Source organism: Perognathus longimembris, chromosome 4, assembly GCF_023159225.1.
Source record: "Perognathus longimembris pacificus isolate PPM17 chromosome 4, ASM2315922v1, whole genome shotgun sequence".
Lineage (NCBI taxonomy): Eukaryota > Metazoa > Chordata > Mammalia > Rodentia > Heteromyidae > Perognathus > Perognathus longimembris.
The window spans coordinates 50,665,009-50,686,082 of NC_063164.1; the positions used below are offsets into that span (position 1 = coordinate 50,665,009).

The window sequence follows — 21,074 nt, forward strand, 5'->3', positions numbered from 1 at the left end:
AGCCAAATCCTGCATTGCTGGGTAACACATGTTGCTACCACTAGTTTAAAAACACAAAATCATACAAGTGAAACTTCAGAATTGGGAATAACAACAAAATACTGTAATTTTCTCATGGGTAAATAAGGCCCCCTGAATGTAAGACTCATTATGGCTTTTGTTTCAGTCATATTCTTATGTTTAAAGAGCCTGATCCAAAAACACATGAGGATAAATCTATTTTAACATTCTGTAGTAGTGGCTCTTATAGAACACATCACACTCTTAACTGAAGGAGGGATTTTTGTCTTAAAGATCGGAGTAGCTGGGTGCCAGTGGCTCATGCCTGCAACTCTAGCTACTCAGGAGGCTGAGATTGAGGATCACAGTTCAAAGCCAGCCCGGCAGGAAAGTCAGTGAGACTCTTATCTCTTATTAACCACCATAAGCTGAGAAGTGGTACGGAGGCTCAAGTAGCAGAGCACTAGCCTTGACCTGAAGAGCTCAGGGCCAGTGCTTAGGCCCAGAGTTCAACCCCCGCAATTCACATAAAAACAAAACAAAACAAAACAAAAGATCGAAGGGACTGGAGTTATAGTTCAATGAAACAGCACCTACCTAACATGTGGGAGGCCCTGAATCCAATCCCACAAACATAAATGACATCCTTCAATATGTCATCAAATCTTGCATGATCAAGATCTCTCTTGACACCCAGCAAATTGCTAATGTTCTGTGTATTCATGTAAGCAAAATAAGCAAACAAGGGAGATTTCTAATTTTTCTAGGCCTTGAATCTAACTTGGATTTATAAATAAATATAAATTAAGTTTTTTAAACATAGTTTCAAAATACAACAAACTTTCTAAGTATGCAGCTACCGAATAAACTACATCAAAGGCAGACTATTGCATTATTCATAATTTTTTCCAAGATGTTCTCAAAAGACTATTGCCAACAACAGTATTTCTCTTGATACTCTAGCAGGCTGCAAAAGCAGCTGTTGAAGTCTATTTATCCACATGTGAAACCCCCTGCACCTGCCTCATTATCTTCTGTAGTGTGGTCATGCCTGAGCATTTATCTATACCTTGCAAAGTATTTCTCTGAATTTCCTTTAAGAAGAGTATGGATGTTAGCATAGTTGATATAAAGAAAGCAGTGGGGGCTAGGGACATAGCTCAGTAGCAGAGTACTTGCCCAGTGTGTGCAAACCCTGGGTTCGATCCCTAGCACTAGGATGGGGAGCGTCAGGGGGTGCAGAAGAAGCACACTGGGTATAAAGGAGTTGAGAATAGCTGGGCTGTATAGTATTTACATTTACTCCTCAGTAATGTCTGCCAAAGAAGTTTTGCACTAGAAAACTGTAAACTGAACTTAATTGGATTGGGGGGTGGCTATGTATAAAATGAGAAAAAGAATTGAAGGAGTTGTCTTGACAAGGAAACTGACAATTTATGTTTGCAATTACACATAATCTTCAAATCAAAACAAAAGGAAAATAAAACAACCCTCTCCAAATTAAAGGCTAAACTAAGCACTTCTAAACTTGTGATCTCATGAAATAGAGCAAAGTATATTGCTGTTCTTTTGCGGCAAATGTTTTAACAAAGGTCAAAAGGCAGATCAAGAGGATACAATATGGGAACTAATAGAGAGAGACTATGCAACTTGAATGTCCTCCATATATAATGAAAAATGAGTGTTCAGAAAAGGAAACACATTTCAAGATAACCTTGTCTCATCATTTTGCCATATGCTGAAATGTCAACTGGCTGAATGGGGTTGATCATTTCTGTCATCTTTTTTTCTTCGCTGGAAAACTTTCTAGACATACATTTGTGAAATTACACAAAGTAATAGTCATTTAAAATAATCACACATGATCAAGTATCAGTTAAATATAGACTTAAGACACTGAACTAAATTAGCCATGACATTAAAAATCATATTATTTCTTCCATCATTATCCACATAGGGAGTAAAAATTATTTTTAAGTCAAGTTTTTATCTTTCTAAAGTGCAGTCAAGAGCAGTGAATTAAGTTTTTTATGAAGACAAAACACATTTTACATAAGACTCTAAGTATTTATGAAAGAAATTATGCAGCCAGAACATCTTGAATGCCTACTGATTGAGTTTCATGGAAATGACAAAAGAAAATATACATATCTATAGATTTTTGAAATGTCTTAGTAATATTCTCTTTTTTTCCTGTCTTCTCTAAAGGGTCACTGTTTACTTTGTAAACTTTAAAGTGCTTTATCATCTAGTTTTAACAGGATTTAATTAGAAAAAAGACCCTTTAAAAGCCTTATTTCATTAAGGGCTTGGATGCAAATATCTTCAGATATAATTTTTTAAAGCATTGACTTTCTTAAAGACTCAAAAGCAATTCTCCATGGTCAATTGATTAGTGTAACAATCTCAATTCCTTGGTTTGAGCACTACACCACTACTACTATGAGGAGCTGTACTGGGGTTTTGAATGCAGAGCCTGGTGTTTGCTGTTCAGGTGCTCTACTACTTGAGCCTCACACCCAGGTGCAGTGTTTGTTTGTTTTTTTAAATAACTTCCTGTAAGTTTGTATTTATTTCAAAATAAAAGTTAAAAACAAAAGCTAATCCCGTATTTGGACAGACATTACAGGGTGACACAATCACACTTAAAATTTCTTCTTGACAGTTTAAACACATCATTCTTTATTTAAATGAGGCTGGCTGAAAACATAGCTACCTTTTTCAACTGAAAGTATCCATTAGTAAAGATAAATAATGGAAGGGCTTTTGTGAGTTCCATTTCTTGAAGTCTCAGCTTTGTTACTCAGGGAAATGAATCTTTGAAAATTACCTTAATGCTATGTCAACAGAATTTGTTTTGGAAACAGTGCCTCTATTGATGAGATAAAATGAACACCCTAATGATAACACTATAAATTGATTTAAATTTAATTTCCATTCTTTTTTTTTTTTTTAACAGGTAAGTACCATGCAGAATGATAATAGGAGACAAATATCCTTGGGATGCCCAATCTTACTTGAGCTCATTAGAAAGAGGACAGAACTTGGGACACCCTGTGGGTTCTTTCAACTCACTACTCCAGTTACCATACACAAGTATGGGAGGTCTCTGAGTACTCTTCATGAGTTATGAACTGATCGCCAAAATGCACCATGGATAAACAGACAGTATGTACCATGGCACCTCTGGGGAACAGAGGGGGGTGTCCACCCTCCCTTATGTCCAATGTTAAAGAGGTTGTTTTGAAGTGGTCGCCAACCCTCAGGCAGCAGTGAAGTCTATCTTTCTCTTCAGCTTTAAATTTACATCTACTTTGGTATTGTTTAGCCAGATTACTAAGATATTAGTTATTTGATCTTATATATTTTGGGGTAATATCTAGTTGGCTTTAAAAATCTTTTCTGTTGGTTTTATGTTTGAATAAGGTAGAGGTGGACATCACGTGTGGTGCTCTGCTCCAGAATCAATCGAAGGTCAACGATTCTCACTCTCATTTGTAAGCCCTGAACTAAACATCCAGTCATCTCTCTGATAGAAGAAGCAGAACAGAAATGAGTAGGCCCTTGGCCCCTAAAAATATTAGTTATCCTGTGTTGTAAGATCTTATTAACAGCACACTGTGAATGACTAGCACATCTAATTAAAACCAAACAGCCCCTGAGACATCATGAACAAGGTACATTCTAGCACAGAACTCTTTTGCATTTCTCAAATTGGCAGCTTTCTCCCATTAAGTTCAGCCATCATCAACATTTCATTAATTTATGATGAAGCAGGAGGACAAATTAGTCAGGTAGCTCTGGATTATGTGATGTAAGAGATAGAAACATGGCTTTTTCTCATCCATAGCAGTGATTTGATTAACCTAGCTCATTCTTGCATTCACATAGGAAGCAGATCAATGTAATTCTGTGAAAGCACTAAAAAGGGATTTAAAAAAAAATATATTCACCTTTTGGGAAATTATTTTTTCCTTAAAGTCATTATTACTCATTGTGGAGGACATGGACACAATTGGGAAATGAAAGAACTTCTAATCAAGTTGTTTTGCTTTATAAAGACAATTGCAGGTTTCTATTACGTGATCTAAGTTCTTCTAAAACCTTGATAGTGGATGCTTCATCCTGAGGCTGAGAATTTCCATGGCTGTGCGTTTCAGTCCCAATTTTAAGCCTTTCAAAACGTAGTTGCTCTCTTTGATATGAATGTGCCATGTTCTCTGATGTAGGCTCATAGGTCCAACTAACTGAAAGCCTCAATTTGTAGCAAGAAGAAAAGCGAGGCTGGGGACACAGCACAAACGGTGTTTACGCCACTGAAGTTCTTTTGAAATGGAAAGGCTCTGCATGAGGAGGCGAACAGTTATGCCACTGCCTCGCCAATTCCAGTGAGGAGCTCATCTTCAATGTAGTGTTCAACGTAGGTGGCAAAACTGTAATTTTTTCCCTTTTTTGAAACTATTTTTTTCTTCTTTTATTTTTGAAATTCTCATCTAAGCGACAGTTTCTTGTACTATAGTGACTCCTGCTGGGAGAGGTAAGTTGAAGTAGCTGAAGGTCTCTTACAGATATATCAACTCCCGGCCAGTAAAAAAGATGTCCTAAACGCGGGAGATGGAGTTAAACTGTTCCCCTACCTTGGACGCAATGGTTTCTTTCATCACTAAGAACAAACCCCTAGGTTTTACAATTGAGACTGAGAAACTAGTACAGTACTTGTACAATTTTTGATCTACAGCATCACGACGTGAAGCTGCAACAATTAGATGTAAAGGGTCCATTCATGAGGAATAACATCACTTTGACCCTTTGTGTTAGCTCCTACTGCTAATCTTTCCATAAGCGTGAACTTACTTTCAATTTGAAGAAGATGAAAAAGTCTTTTGCAAAACCCCAATACTGTTTTCTGATCTATGTACCTGAATGGAGAAACGTAGTCTTACCTCGTTTTTTTCCACTACAAGCCAAGCTACTTGTAATCCTTCCAAACCTTTAAAGGGGACCTCTCTTGTTAGCATTTCCCAGAGAACCTGGAACAAAAAAGAAAATGGAATTTTTATTCTAGTGCTTTATACTTTGGGTATATTATTGAAATTTTTATCAAGCATTAATTGTATCTAATTATCAGACATAACCAACCCTATTGGTAGAAACTTGGACAATATATATATGCTTATACATAGAATATCTCCCATATATTATATACTTCTTATATTTTTATATGTAAAGGAAAAACCTAGTTTATGTAGAACCAGACTTAAAATTTTATGCAATGGGCCTAAGTTATTTAAGTTGATCTTCTGAGATGTTAGAATTTGCACAAATCAGATTTTATATTTTGTTAACCAAAAGTATTTCTAACTTCAAACTCTTACACATTTCTCTGTAAAAAAATGACTGGGAATTCAATAATAGTTTCAAATCTCAAGCACATTTCTCTATAAGAAAATAGCTAGGAATTTACTAGTATTTTTTAAAGGTTCCATAATGGCCTTATCAAAATAAATAAATAAGTAGATAAACTGAGTATCTAATCCAAATTATTGGCAAACCTATCCACCACTACCACCTCTTAACAGTAGATTCTTGCAAGATTATAACATTTAGGTTGTGTGTTTCAAAAGAAGTCAATCTAAGAATCCATGTTGGTGTACCTATAATGTAATTTACCATAATCTAAAAAGTACTTCTTACACACATGATCATGCTTATGTACATTTACATGTGTATTCAACTCTGTGCAGTTTTTGAGATCAATACTGTTAATATGTTTGCCCAAGGAAAGCACATTGGTGCTAGGACTGCTTTTGATGCTGATTTCACTGTGAACACTAAGTAATGGCCATCTGGACACTTAGTAACTTTCTCTATTTATTTAAACAGACATCTTTTAAAAAATGCTTTTGAGACAGCTCAGGCTTTCCTCAAACTCATGATCTTCCTGCCTCAGCCTCCTAATTCCTGTGATTATAAGTGTGTACCATCACACCTCTCTGACAAAGTCTGAGTCTACCAATACTTTGTAAAGTGTAAAAACAATGATCAATAACAATCATAATAACAACTACTAGTTTTTATTGAGTGCCTACTATGTTCTTGGTACCTTAATGTGTTACTATAATCAATATGAATCCTATCAGATAGGCATTATCCTCATTTTATAGGTAAGAAAATTAGATAAATTTGCCCAAGGACATTCAGGTAGCAAGTGGCAGAGCCAGAACAGGAATTGCTACCTCACCATGATACTCAAGCTCTAAGCTCACAGAATCTAGAGAAGAAGAAGAAGAAGATGGGCACACAGTATCACCTTGTTAGCATGGAGTCAGGGAAGTGAGGAGCACTAGGCAGACTGAGATTAGATTTTCCTGGTTTCAATCACAAAAGCCTATTTGTCAGTGAGAATATAAATGGGTGCATGTACTCTTTATTTGAACAAGTCTTAGAAACCTTTAACTGTAAAGCCACTATTTCTTCAGCTGGCATGTAGCTTTATTGGTGGCATGACATGGTAAATGAATGCTGGCTAATACGAAGATAATTAGTAAGAAAATCAGAGAAACGGGCAGATGCTGTTCAAGCAGGAGGAAAAAAAACCCTCACTGAAGCCTCTTTGGGCTTTTAATCAAGTGTGTAAGGTACTTCTTCAGAAGAGCTACTGAATAATTCTATCTGAATAATTCTGAATCACACAAGTGATTAGGAAAAGGTAAGGGGCATCCCATAAGGGGACAAGTATAGTGATGGCTGCAAGGAAGAAAAGGGTGAGGAGAGCCAGCACAGGTAGGCAATTACCCTGCCACGCGCCTGCGCAAAAGGCGGGTCGGGGGGGGGGGGGTGAGGGACAGCAGGAGAGCTGAGCAGGAAATGAAGCTCCTCAATTTACTGCAATTGCTACACCATGGTGCTGGGGATGGGAGGGGTAAGGACAGCAAGAGCAAGCAAATGAAAAGATGTGGTATTCCTACAGAGTTTGAGAATAAAGAAACAGCCTTAAATAAATCAAATGCTCCAGACAACCAAATGTTCTAGTGAACAACCTCATGCCTCCTCCTTTCTTGGTTTAGCTGGTAAACACATTGCACACACATGTGCACACCACACATGCAAATACTGGATTTGGTGGGGATAAAGTACATCATTAAGGGTTTCAGGAAATAACACAAGGGGGGAAAAGCATTATTCCTTTTTAGTGTTTAATCCAACATACCATGCCAGAAAGTAACCTAAATCTAATAAGACCTGAACTGTATTTCTCTAAGAGTTCTTACCCTGAAAAAATAAGACAGTTTCACTTCACATCCTGTGTCTTTGAGGAGCTACCACAGCCCAGATGGCAGCTGATGGACAAAACAGGGGAATCATCTTATCCATGAGCTCACCATGAACTTCCATGTTCAAAACCTCCAACAAAGCCTTCAGTTTGATTCCAGTACCTTATCTTATCATATCTTATGATTTCCTTTAATGTATGTATTATGTATGTATGTGCCGATAGTGGCACTTGAACTCATGGTCTGGGGTGCTATGCCTTAGCTTTTTCTGCTCAAAGTGGGCACTCTATTGCTTTAACCACAGTTCTCCTTCTGGCTTTTTGGTGGGTAACTGGAGATAAAGAGTCTTGCGAACTTTCCTGCCCAGGCTGGCTTAGAACCACGATCCTCACTCCCAGCCTCTTAAGTAGCTAGCATTACAAGTAAGAGGCACCAGTGCCCAGTTGCAATTATTTCCTTTTATTAATTCCCCAGGTTTGGAAATGTACCAAAAAAAGTTGGTAGAATGAAATAGGATAGCTTTTTCTACATTCAACAAAATGACTTTTGGCACATTTTTTAAAAAGGTAACTTAGTTAAAGAAGTCACTTGGAAATCTAAAAATACATTAAATGATGCTTTAGAATACCAGGGAGGAGGTGCAGGCCAAACATTACTGTGATCTTTCACCTTAAAAATATTTTCCAACTCATTGTATATTGAGATGTCCTCAGAGCGTAACTGGGCTCACAAGGAAAATTTCTATTTCCAGTTTGCAGAACAGAAACTTGGACCAGGCTGTGTGCTTCTCCTGCCTTTTCTCTTGAGAACAATAGAAAGCCATTACCTGAGCCCAGCTTGTTCTGGAACAGGGCTTTCCAACAAGAGAGGCTGCGTCTTAAGCTACTGGTTTTTGGCTGAGAAGCTTCCAGAAGCTAATCCTTTCTGCCTTGTCATTAGGCTGGCTTTGTTTCTAGACAGTGGCCAGGCCTTGTGTTCTCAAAAGGTTCATTTTTTTTTCAATGATTTTTGTTTGCCTGAAGTCTTTTCCAATTTTTTTTGTGTGCGTGTATGTGTATGACACACTAAACGTACTTTCTGGCTCTTTCTGCAAGAGAAGTTTTCATGAGAGCGTACAAAAATCTCCCTTCTTACAAAATGGAGGGGAACAATAGCAATGTTTATCTGCTTAGAAACAAGGATCAGGAGATCCTTTTCTGGCACTGGCTGTGTGTTTATTTTAAGACAGCCCATGGCTAGCTAGTTTTCCCATGTGGTGGTGTAAGAAGCAACGCAGATTTACCCAGCTGTGGAGGGCTATTCCTGTTAAGGGAGTATAGCAGGGACTAAATTCTTATAGCAAGACTAAAAAAAAAAAAGGAAGAACGAAGAGAAAATACCAGAAAAATAAAAAGCAAAAACAAATTGAGACAATACACTCTTACTAAGAATCACTGATTGTAGATCCTCAACTCAAAAAGAAAGACTTCTCTAAAAAGAACAAAGCAAAATTTATTCTTAATATCTCTAGTTCTACATTTACCCAAATCAGTTTAGATTTTGGTTTAGATTTTCTACATGTAAATAATCAGTAATAATTGTTTGGCGCTGAGGATGTAGCTCAGGGTCACAGTGCATGCTTCATATATGCAAGGCCTTAGCTTTTCATCACTACAACAATAATAAAGCTGTTTGAACTCTAAAAAAAAAACATACTGAGGTTTGAGGGAAAGTTTTTAATCATCTTATCCATCTGTGTGTGACTGCTTTGTATACGGAGAGGTCTCAATCAACACAGTAAGTTCTTAATGAACTTTCGGAAGCTGTGTGGTAACCCAATGTTCCTACTGACAAATGAGTCCTGGGCATGTTTCTTTTTCAGAAAGGACACCAAAAGTTCTAAGAAAAGACACTGTTTCCCTAGAGGTCATTTTCAAAGATGGTATTGCCACAAACTTTGAATCCTAACCATAAACCCACTGTAATGACCATCCTCTCCTGTTCATTGATGTCACAGCTATTTTGAAAGGCACAAATGCTTTGTTCATTAAAAAAAAAATCTGACATTGCTCAAATCAATTGAATCTGGCAGGCATGGCTTGTACTTTTTCTTTTACTAATAGCATTTGTTTAGAACAACCAGAATGAAAAGGGTCAACATTAAATACAGTCTTGAATTCTTGTTTGTAATTAACTTAGCATTCACATATACTTCTCTGAAGAGAGCTCTGCTGACAGAGCCCTCTGAATGATGCAAACCAGCATTCTGACCCAACCTTTCACTTTAAGACATGAGTTTTGGGGTTGTTTTGTTTTGTTTTACTTTATTTGTGCCAGTGTTGGGGCTTGAACTCATGACTTAGATGCTGTCCCTTGAGCTTTTTCTCTCAAGGCTGGAGCTCTACCACTTGAGCCATAGCTACCCTTTGGCTTTTTGCTGGTTAACTGGAGATAATAATCTCATAGACTTTCTTGTTCAGTTTGGCTTTAAACCTTGATCTTCAGATCTGAGACTCCTGAGTAGCTAGGATGACAGGTGTGAGCTATTGGTGCCTGGGAAAAGTTGCTTGTAAGAAGTCACGGAGGAGACATCTGTGCTCAGCGGTGTGGGAACAGCTGTGGGGTACATGTAAATCTGATGCTGATACAGTCCTGAGGCAATGAGGTTCTTCAGGCAGCACCTAGCATCTAAATATAGAGCAGCCCCGGAAATGCTCCATCAGCTGCAGAGCTGGCTTCCATAAATTAAATTCCTTGACAGAATTATTTGCTAAATCTCTCCTTGAATAAAACCAAATCAAATCAAACTAAGGTAAACCAGCCAGCTGAACACTGGTAGTTCATGCCTATAATCCTAGCTACTTGAGAGCTGAGATCTGAAAATCACAGTTGGAAGCCAGCCCAAGAAGGAAATTCCTTGAGACCAAGGGTTTATGCTAATAGACACGTGTTCTTTCACTAAGCTAAATCTCTAGCAAAAAAAAAAAAAAAAAGTCTTAGTAAATCTTCCACTTTCAGATTCTCCACAAGAATAATGCATGGTGTAGTAACTTTTGACATAGGAGCTAGTTTTAGAATCCAGTCTCCTCTTTATCTTTATTTCTTCCTTCTTTCAATAAGAATTATTTCATGGCTATCTATAATAATGTATAGTCTTCGTTCTTAGAAGCACTCAGGGCGATTAATGTTTCCATTATCTTCCAGTCTTAAAGGTTAGTCTAGCCTTAAACCAAAGCATGTATTTCATTCTTGAAATTATTCTTTTTCAATAGGTGACAAAATTAATCTTTGTTATGGTTCCTTGGTATACACAGGATATGCTATGATTTAGGAAGAACTAACTAACTGCAAAAGCCTCCAAACTACCTCAGACACAAGTAAATACCCAGAGACCATGGCAAGGAGAGGCCTGTGCCTGACCTCACATTCCTCATTTCCAGCCAGCAGCAAGCACCTTTGGGAGGAGCGGGAGGAGCGTACGCAGGTTCAGGAAGAAGGGACCAAACTAGTCTGTTTCTTTTCCTTCTATAATGCAAACATCCTATAAGAAGTGATGATATGAATAGAGAGGATGTTCACACAGAGTCTAAATAGAGGGAGAACAAGACATAATGATAAAAGACAGAAATACCACTCTGGATCTTTGAAAGGATATGGAGTAATTTAGGGGGGAAAAATCTTATCTTCAAAGAAAGGCAACAAATAAATTCCTTTCTCTAGTGATAATCTCTATTCCTTCTTTCTCTCTCATAAGGCAGGTGTCAGTTCTTGGACAATCCTGCTTCTTACCTGGGTCTTCCTGTGCTCTTTCCTTTCAAAGGTCATCCTCCCCCACCCTCATGGTTCTATACTTGATGGTGCTCTGTTCTCTTGTAGCACCTTAGAATCACCTCTTGGGTAGCCATTATTACTTCCTAGCGTGGGCATTGCCTGTGCAAGGCCATCTTCTCCCAAGTCATTTTCTTCCGTACTTTTAGAAATTCACAAATCAGTTTTATGGTCCACACTCAAAAGATTCCTGTTTATTAACTCACTTTGGCAGATCTGTTGGTGAGCTGATTGCACTGGAGCATCCAGCACAATGACAACTTGTTCCAACTTATCTGCTCCACTGAATTACAGCAAATAAATAAATAAATAAATAAATAAATAAATAAATGCCCACTAGGTCCAACATGGATGCAAGTTCCATCTAGTTTGTTTCTTGGTTTTTTTCTCAACACAGGAAAAATAACTTGGGTACATAAAAGTGACCAGGACATTTCAGCAATTAAGAAGTTCTCCTGTGCCCCTGCTCTAGGCATTCTTCAGAAATAGCAGTCCTGTCTCAAGTGAAACTAGGTTAAACTGTGTCACCTTTCTTCTTTAGTCTGATTGCTCTATTATGTGCTTTGGAAAACAAGAAATGAGAAACAAACTTACCACACCATAGGAATATGTGTCACAGGTTTCAGACACGGGGAGACTCTGGATAACCTCTGGAGCCATCCAAGGGAAAGTTCCAACCAAGGACATGTGTGTTGTATGGTTATGGAACCGAGAGGCACCGAAGTCACAAATCTGAGGACAGAAGAACCAGAATCAGCTTCCTACTGATTGCTCTATAATGTGGGAAAATGTGAAACTGATATGAACAACGATTGTATGTGTGTGTGTGTGTGTGTGTGTGTGTGTGTGTGTGTGTGTGTGTGTATGAAGACAGAGATGGTTCTGGGGCTTAAACTGAGGGCATGGGCACTGGACTCGAGCCCAAGGCTAGTGCTTTATCTTTTGAGCCACAGCTCTACATCTGGCTTTTGGGTGTTAACTGGAGATGAGTCTCAGGGACATGGGTGCCCCAGTGGGCTTCAAATCTTGACCCTCAGATCTCAGTCTCCTAGGTAGCTAGGATTATAGGTGTGAGCCACCTGCACTCAGTTGTTTAACATTTTTTTAATTAAAGGAGATTGTCTTACCTTCAATACGCCATCAGCAGCTATAACAACTAAAGAAAAAAGATATGACAATCATTATTTTGAATAGTTTTATACTAAAAAAGCAGAACCTATTATTTCTAGCTTTAATAAAAAAAGTATAGAAAATTTAAGTCTTCTTCCTTCTCTTAGGGAAAATTTGCAAAAAGTTAAGCCTATATGCCTTCACTATGAGTATATATGCATACCTATCAAATACATAAGGTTGGAGACATGGCCCAAGTGGTACAACTCCTGCTTAGTACCTGTAAAGGTCCTGAGTTCAATACCCAATACCACCACAGACTGTTCCTCTCATAAGCTATAGTATTAACAATAGTGATGTTATATAGCATTCATGCTGTTTGTATGGATAATTGATATTTTTCTTTATTTACTTATTTTTGTGCTAGTGAGGCTTGAACTTAGGGCCTTCAGTTCTCACTTGGGTTTTTCACTCAAGGCTGGTGTTCTACCACTTGAGCCACATCACCACTTCTAGTTTTTTTGCTTGTTAACTGGAGGTAAGAGTCTCACAGACTTTTCTTCCACCAGGCTGGATTTAAACTGTGATCATCGTATCTCAACCTCTGGAGTAGTTAGGATTAAAAGTGTGAGCCACCAGTGTCTGGCTAGCATTTTCCATTTATTAACCATGGGCTTACTTATTGACTTAATCATTCTTTTCCTATGGAAGATTTAGAATATACTAAAGTCAAATGATTTCTTTAGATTCAAATTCTGAGCAAGAACTGAAAATTTATAGTCATACAACTCTGACACTGCCTACTAGATTCTAGACTATTCCCTGATGAGTTCTCATTAGCCAAGTATGCATCGTAAGTGTTTAGTTCCAGGAAGCTTCTGCTTAAGAAGAGGCAAAGGCTAAATGATGACCTGGAAGAGGGCAAGACAACTAGGCAGAGCCACCTGGTAGGGTTACTATATATGTCAGGGGGACCACTGATGGCAACTGCCAACAACTTTTCCTGTTGGCCCTCCCATGCCCCCTCAGGCACATACTTAGCCTGAGTATCAACAGGAGGCAACCAACTATGCCCAGGTCTTCTGCCTCTTCTTGTCCTCACTACCTATTCTAAGGATCACACTACTAGCAAATATCCATTTTAGCTTCAGTGGTCTAAAGGTTTCCTTTAAAAAAAAAAACAGGGCTGGGGTTATGGCCTAGTGGCAAGAGTGCTTGCCTCATATACATGAGGCCCTGGGTTCAATTCCCCAGCACCACATATGCAGAAAATGGCCAGAAGGGGCGCTGTGGCTCAGGTGGCAGAGTGCTAGCCTTGAGCAAAAAGAAGCCAGGGACAGTGCTCAGGACCTGAGTCCAAGCCCCAGGACTGGCAAAAAAAAAAAAAAAAAAAGGTTCTTCTCTTTGCTGAAAACCATTTAGAAAGCACAGAAATCATTCATTGATAGCAAGGCTGTTCCCTCTCCCCTCTACCCCCATTACTTTTTAAAGGAGCCACTCTGCTGTTTCCTTAGTTAGTTCTGTTCAAGCTAAATAATCCTACTGCCTTTCTCCAATAACTCTGAAATGATGTAATGGAAGAAATCCTGCTACCATTCCTACTTGGAGGTAATGTCTAATCCTGCAAGTTATTTTAAAATGCTCACACTCCAGGATGATAAATAAACTCCAGGAGAATGGAGAAGAAACTTACAAGCATGCTCATCATTTGGGGGCACTTCTCCAAGAAATGGACACAAGTGACATAATGAATTTTTCACCATACAATTCAGAAGTAACAAAACTCAAGATTGTTGGTCCACAATCTAAAAATAGAAGACTAAAAATACACTCCTGTCCACTCTGACCCTGCAGTACCTCTTTCAGAAAATAGAGATGTGTTAAAAATTTGGCTGAAAGGTATTCAGCTAAACAGTTCTTATAATAGAAAAAAGACGTAATCAATCCAACGTCTACATTCTGTGCTATTCATACAGCAGAACACCAGGCAGTCTCTTTAACTAATACTTTAATTTTTGATATTTACTAAAAGTGGAAAGATTTCCTGGTAAATTAAACAACAGGTTACAAAAGAGAGCACAATGCTTATCCCTATATACAGGTGCATGTCACTTATTTAAAAACAGGTAAAATAAACACATGAGCACATTACCATTTCTTGACTTGAGATCCCTGTGAATCACCTTGACAGGAGCCTCCATATGTAAGTAGTGCATTCCTTTTCATGCAAGAAGGAAAAAAGGCCTATTAGTGTTTTCCAGCATTGCCTCTGTATTACCACTGAGCACGTAAGGAATTCAGCAGCAGAAACTAAATCCATGTACCCTATTCTTCCATGATACTTGTAACAAACAACAAAGAGTTCTCCATCAGTCCTAGCATTTAAGTAAAATTTATATGGAATTTGATTGGGAACACAGCTAAGTTTCTTAAAATACCTAATGTGGACACCTTAATTTTTTTTAGAATTTTCATGAAAATAGCTTCAGTAACTACTGGAGGAGGTGCTCTGTAACTAAGATAATACACTATGAAGGGCCTTCTACATCGGCCAAAGTTTTAACTAGGTGTTCAGTTTTCATTTGGATGGCTACAGTTACCTAACTGCAACTTGGTTTACGTACTCAGTACTCATTCTAAAGATCTGAGAGCAAAGACAGAGTAGGGTGAGGAGCTGGAGGATTAATTTGTTATGGCTGGCAAAGGGTTTTGTGATCTTCTGATGAAAAAAATACATAGTAGTAATGAAATAGTTTATTATCTTTACAAAAATAAGTCTTGACACAAACTATATGTAAACATACTCCAAAAATATATCTATTTATTTTATAATTCATGATATTCCTGTAAACACACATAATTTAACAAATTTTATTATTTTACATAAAAATTACACTTTAAAAATGACATATTACATGGGTAACTCCTCAGAAATGTTTGATTCTTCCTGTATATATGTGCTATCTGTTCACTTAGAATGAAGAAAAGGAACATTTTTGTTTTTTACTAAACACTTTCTCTCCATTTCTTAAGTTCTGTTTTGTTAATAACAATGAAGAAATTGTCCCTCTTGCCACCAAATCAAACAGGTTCCTTTTAATAATGATCTATCCATAGATGTTAACTTAATAACAAGGTTGTTTTTAATGTTTATAGAAGATTTTAGCTTTATAAAGGTTAATTTATTAATGATATCTACTCTTCTGTTCGGATTATATATTATGTTATATATTATATTATAATATACATTATATATTGAGAAATCATGAAAGAATAAAAAAATCTTAAAAAAGGGAAACTTATGCTATATACAATATCAATGAAAAGAATCAAGTTAACAAAAGTATTAGTAATTTAAGTAGTATTCAGCAAAGTGTAATTGGGGTACAGGGAATCTCATTTAATATGAAGTCCTACATACTCCAAACTGGAAAAACTGAGAGTTGAGTGGCACTTTACAATATTTATGATGAGATTTCATAATTACCTCTTTCTTGTTTAGAACCAAATTCCTGAATAATTTCTTAAGTAGACTATTTAACTACTAGTAGAGGTAGAGACAAATGATTTCAATATTTGCTAATAAATAAGAATTTCAAACACATGATTTAAGTATGAAAGCTTAAAATAAATGTACTTTCTTCCTCATGGCAGATTATTATAAGAAAAAGTACTGTAAGTTATTTGTGTACAATGTGTGTGTATATATACACATATATATGTATATATACTGGGCAGGGTTTGGTCATATACACACACACTTAGACAGAATTTAGCACATTAATACTGTAGTAATTGCAGTCATGTAAAATTCGATTCTATTTACTGGGTGCCAGTGGCTTACATTTGTAATTGTAGCTACTCAGGAAACTAGAGGTCTGCAGTGGAAGGTGAGGGTAGGGGGAGACCTAGGCAGGAAAAAAAAGTTCTTCAGACTCCATCATAAAAAAATAACCAGCAGAAAAGAAAAGCTGGAAGTGTGGTTCAAATGGCAGTGTCAGCTGAGCAAGAACAAGGCCCTGAGTTCAAACTTTAATATAATAATAAACAAATAAAATCTCCTCTATGTTTTTGTAGAATCACCTCTCTTGTTTTTATGACAAGCCATTAAAAGATTGACCATGCCCTGAGTTCAAGACCCACATTCAACAAAAAAAAAAAAATTAAAAAGATTGAGTAAAGTACTTTCATTAGATTAAACATTCAAGGTTTCCTTTAAAATACTTGACGTGGAAGAGACTTTGTGGAGATGAGGCTGAGTGAGGTTGAGCTGCCCCAAGTGGAGGGTGGTTTGCAGCAAATGCAGATGTATTTGCGGCCCACCCTCATTCTCTTCAAGGTAGAGAATCCTTCCTAGACTCCTAGACTCTCTCAACAGCAACGATGTTGAGCAATGCCTATTTCAAAATATAAGAGTCAGCTCTTATTTAGGATGAATGATTCATTCTTTGATTTCTCAACATATTGTTACTTCAGTGGTTTCAATCCCCATCAAACTGAAAGGGACACACAGGCTGAATTTGAAACAGGGTCAATAAAGTGAAGTTTTCCTAGTTAATCTCTATAATTTCTACGCCTCACTGTATTGGACAGGGTTGAAGTCACTCCAAAAGCATTGACTTCTTTCTCCATTTATAGACTATCTAAAAGGATTTTTCAATGTCACATATTACTTATGACTTAAGCAGATAAGCCTCTTGTCAGCTGAAGCCAAACACATTAGCACTTGTCTTTCAGCTCGACTCACCAATCAGGCCAGAGGGATTTTATTTCTTTGACAGGTTTGGACTCTGTTCAGGGGATCTATTCCTATTCTTCTTTCCTATTCAGGACCCCTGGTTCCAGTTTGAAACTTAATCCTTTTCCTTCTCTTCCCTGCTCTTCTGATGCCAAGAACCTTGTCCCTTGCTAAGGGATAATGCAGCAGCACAGGGGTGGGGTGGGAGTGGGGTGGGGTGACATGCCCGGACCTGGGGCCTGAGGAAGAGCACAGCTGGAAGCACAGTGGCCCATGGCAGCTGTCTGCTGTCCCTCCATCCTAAGTGCCCTTAAATAATGGTGAGCACCCTGAATGTTGATATCTGTACATTTCCTCATTGCTGCAGGCCACTCTCAGTAGCAGCAGTCCCTGAGATGCCAAGAAGTGACTATGATGTTTCATGAAACTATCTTGAAGAATATGAAATTGTAAGGTTGATTTGTGATACTTATTACATGAATACATGGTTAAGTTCATTAACACAACCAAAGCTTCAAGTATTCCATCTTAAACGGAGTGTTATTGACTCCAGTGCCTCCTCTTCCTCCTTCCCCCTCTCCCCAATTATTCTTTTTCTCTTTTTTCTTTGTCATACTGGGGCTTGAACTCAGGGCCTGGATGCTATCTCTTAGCTCAAGGCTGGCACTCTACCACCTGAGCCACACTTCCACCCTACCACTTGAGCCAAACCTCCACTTTTGACTTTTTCCTGGTTTATTGAGGATAAAAAGTCTTATGGACTTTCCTGCCCAGGCTTCTGCTAACCACAATCCTCAGATCTCAGCCTGGTGATTAGCTGGGATTACAGGTGTGAGCCACCAGGCTCCTGGCTGCTTACTATTCTTACAATGTAATAACCTGTCATCCAATCGCATCTTACATAAAACTTTGAAAAAAATCTTTCCCCCTCCTCACAGGTCCTATTTCAAGAACATGACAGGTGACGAGCTAACCCAACAGTCAAGGAAATACTTCCAAAGAAAAACTATTATTTCTGGAAGTCACTGTGTGGCTTTGCCTTGCAGTGAAAGCAAAGCCTGGACTGCTCCCCTTACAGAGTGCCAAAGAACTGTATATTTGCTATTTTGTAAAGAGATGTATGTAGAGGGGCTGGGAATGTGGCCTAGTGGTAGAGGGCTTGCCCAGCATGCATAAAACCCTGGATTCGATTCCTCAGTACTTCATATACAGAAAAAGCTGGAAGTGGCACTGTGTCTTAAGTGCTAGCCTTGAGCAAAAAGCCAGGGACAGTGCTCAGGCCCTGAGTTCAAGCCCCAGGACTGGCAAAACAAAACAACAATAGAAGAGAGATGCTTGTAGAAAAAGAAGTAATAAGATGCAAAAAAGTTAATTGCCCCAGTAAAATATGGACACACTTGCTTCCTAGAGGTTGCTAGAATACAAATGTAACTATCAGCACTCATTACTCAGATCAAGTTGTTTCCAAAGCAACTATGACAGTTATAAATAAAACCCCAAACTGTTCAGTTAGGAAAATGGAAAAAGAAGATAAAAATAAATGGAATTTGAATTGCTTTAGAAAGCATTAGTCTCTGCTGGAATTTGTGGGGAGAAAAGAACAAGGCACCTTGTTTAGATATTTTGTGTGGTAAAAAATATTTAACTTCCAAGGGTGGTATCCAAGCTTACATTAAATATAGTATAAAATTTGAGTTACTTTTATATAGCAGAACCAATAAAATTTTTAGAAAGTGGTTACTATTTTTAGTATATTATTCTGTATTCAAAATGGAGAGTACCAGTCCTATGACAAATTATGTTTTTAGATACTACAAAGAGACTTCCAGAGAAACATCAGAATTACCATTTTTTCTCATTTTATGTGTGAGGCAGGTTTATCGATTATGTCACAGAAACAGCAAAAATATGTAGGTGGGGGTTTGCTGATTTTTATCAAAGTTGAAATGAAGAAGGAAAAAAGAGAGAAAAGACATTCAAGAGTGGAAAGACAATGACCTAAAGTATCTGTCTTACAATATCTGTTCAGTAAGTTGGTTGGTCTAAAAAAAAAAGAGTATCTAAAGACACAGAACAAACATTTTCTGACATAAATGTCCCTGTGCCAATTCTATAGGAATTCTGTAGGATATGGCAGGCAGCATTACCTTTGGCTACATCAGTGGCCCAGGTCATGATGTGTTCCATGTCCATCTCCTCGCTTCTGTTACTGTTAATGTAATCATAGAGCGACCCCAGAGAAGCATATTCTAGTTTAAAGGGATGAAGAAGTACATAATTAAAACCAAATTACATTTCAGAAATAGGATTTCATACTGCTATTGAAAATATGTTAGAGACCTTAGGAAAAGACATCAAAATGATATATTAAAAAAGTGTAGTTTCTAAAAGACTGCTGGGTGATGGTGGCTCATGCCTAAAATCCTGAAATAGAGGTTTGAAGCCAGCTGGGGCAGAATAGTCTGTGAGATTTTTTTTTAATCTCTAATTAATCAGCAAAAAGATGAAAGTCAGGAATGTGGCTCAAGTGGTAGAGCATCAGCCTTGAGCAAATAAGTCAAGTGAGAATGCAAGGCCCTAAGTTCAAGCCCCCAAACCAGCACCCTTCTGCCCCCTAATAAAGAGTTCTATCAAAGACAAGGCTGACACAGAATGGACAGAACACTTCACTGGAAAATCAATGGCCATTTATTTAGCTGAAACTGAGAAACAGAAAGAGGTGTGGATAAATGTACTTAAAACAACCACAGGTATGTATATAAGTAGATGTGTCTTTAAAAAGTATTATTGTGATAAATAATGTTTAATCGGAGTTGATGTGACCATGTCAGTGAATCAATCCTGGTTACAGAGATTTCAAAATTTAAGTGTAAACCTCAAGAAAGTGACAATATCCCTTTCAAAATGGCTTTAAAGTAAAACTGCATGCCATATAATCCACCGGCTTTCAGTTTTAAGTTGCTCTGAAAGTTTCCAGGGCTGGGCAGTGACTACCACAATGCTGTCTAGGGTCATTCCTACCATCCCTACCTGTTCCCAACACTCTTCATGGTCCTCACCCTGGCCCTAGGAGCTGCCTTCCCTTTCTACAATTTACCTTTTCAGGGTGCTTCAAATGGGACCATACCAACTGTGGTTGTTGTCCATTCCCATAATGTAGTTTTTTCAGTATTCATTCACACTGTGGCATGGGGATCTACTTCCTTACTTCATATTGCTGAATTTTATTCCTTTGTGGGGATATACAACATTTGCCAGCGGACAGACATTTGGATCGTTCCTAGTTTGAGGTTATTATAAATAATAGACACCCATGTCTGTCGGGGGAAAGTGTACATTTCTTAAGGGCAGATAGATTACTGAAATTTGAATGGCAGGTCACAGGGCAAGTTTAGAAACGATTAGAGAGCCTATATGGTGTAATTGTGGCACCAGAGGTGAATGAGGCTTTTAGTCTCTTCACATCTTTGCCAACACCTCATATTGTCTTTTTTATTATGTTTTTTTTTCTAGTGCCATAATAATGGGTATAATTTTAGTGGTATCTTATAGTCCTTTCAAAAAAATTTTTTAAATGTAGTACTATAGTTTGAACTCAGGGCCTCACACTAGCAAGGCAGGTGTTCTACTGCTGAATCATGCCACCAGATCTTTTTGTATTGGTTTAGTTCTGTGTCTGGACTTTGATACTCCTATTTTACACTTCCTGATAGCTAAGATGACAGGCATGCAATATTATGCTAAGCTTCTTCAGTTGATATGGAGTCTCACAAATTTCTTTGCCTCGACTGAACTGGAACGCCAACTCCCCAATCTTGGTTTCCCATGTAGCTGGGTAACAGACACACGTCACCATGCCATTAATGAGTGAGAAGGTCACTCACAAATGTTTTCCCTTGGGCTAGCCTCAAGCTGCAATTTAGCTTAGCAATTTTTTAAAGACCTGCTTGGTTTATTTCTAGTTATTTTCCAATTCCATGTAAATTTTAAGATTGGCTTGTAAATTTTTATAGAACTATCTGCTAGGATTAACAGCAATTATGTTGAATTTATAGATCACTTTGGGGAGAACAGCCATCATGTCCAATAATATTGAATCTTCCAGATCATAAACATGTAATGTGTATTTATTTAGATCTTTAATT

General features: G+C 37.8%; 1 protein-coding gene across 3 annotated transcripts in view; it reads right to left on the reverse strand.

Annotated features, from left to right (window-relative positions):
- Nucleotides 1–21,074, reverse strand: part of Map3k20 (mitogen-activated protein kinase kinase kinase 20) — a 170,901-nt gene that overhangs the window by 66,637 nt on the left and 83,190 nt on the right. For all 3 annotated transcript variants that reach the window (XM_048345234.1, XM_048345233.1, XM_048345236.1), the window contains exons 4-8: nt 19,077–19,178; nt 14,344–14,409; nt 12,209–12,237; nt 11,676–11,813; nt 4,944–5,030 (exon numbers count right to left, since the gene is read on the reverse strand). In XM_048345234.1, the coding sequence (XP_048201191.1) occupies nt 4,944–5,030; nt 11,676–11,813; nt 12,209–12,237; nt 14,344–14,409; nt 19,077–19,178 (422 nt within the window). The remainder of the gene's footprint in view (nt 1–4,943; nt 5,031–11,675; nt 11,814–12,208; nt 12,238–14,343; nt 14,410–19,076; nt 19,179–21,074) is intronic.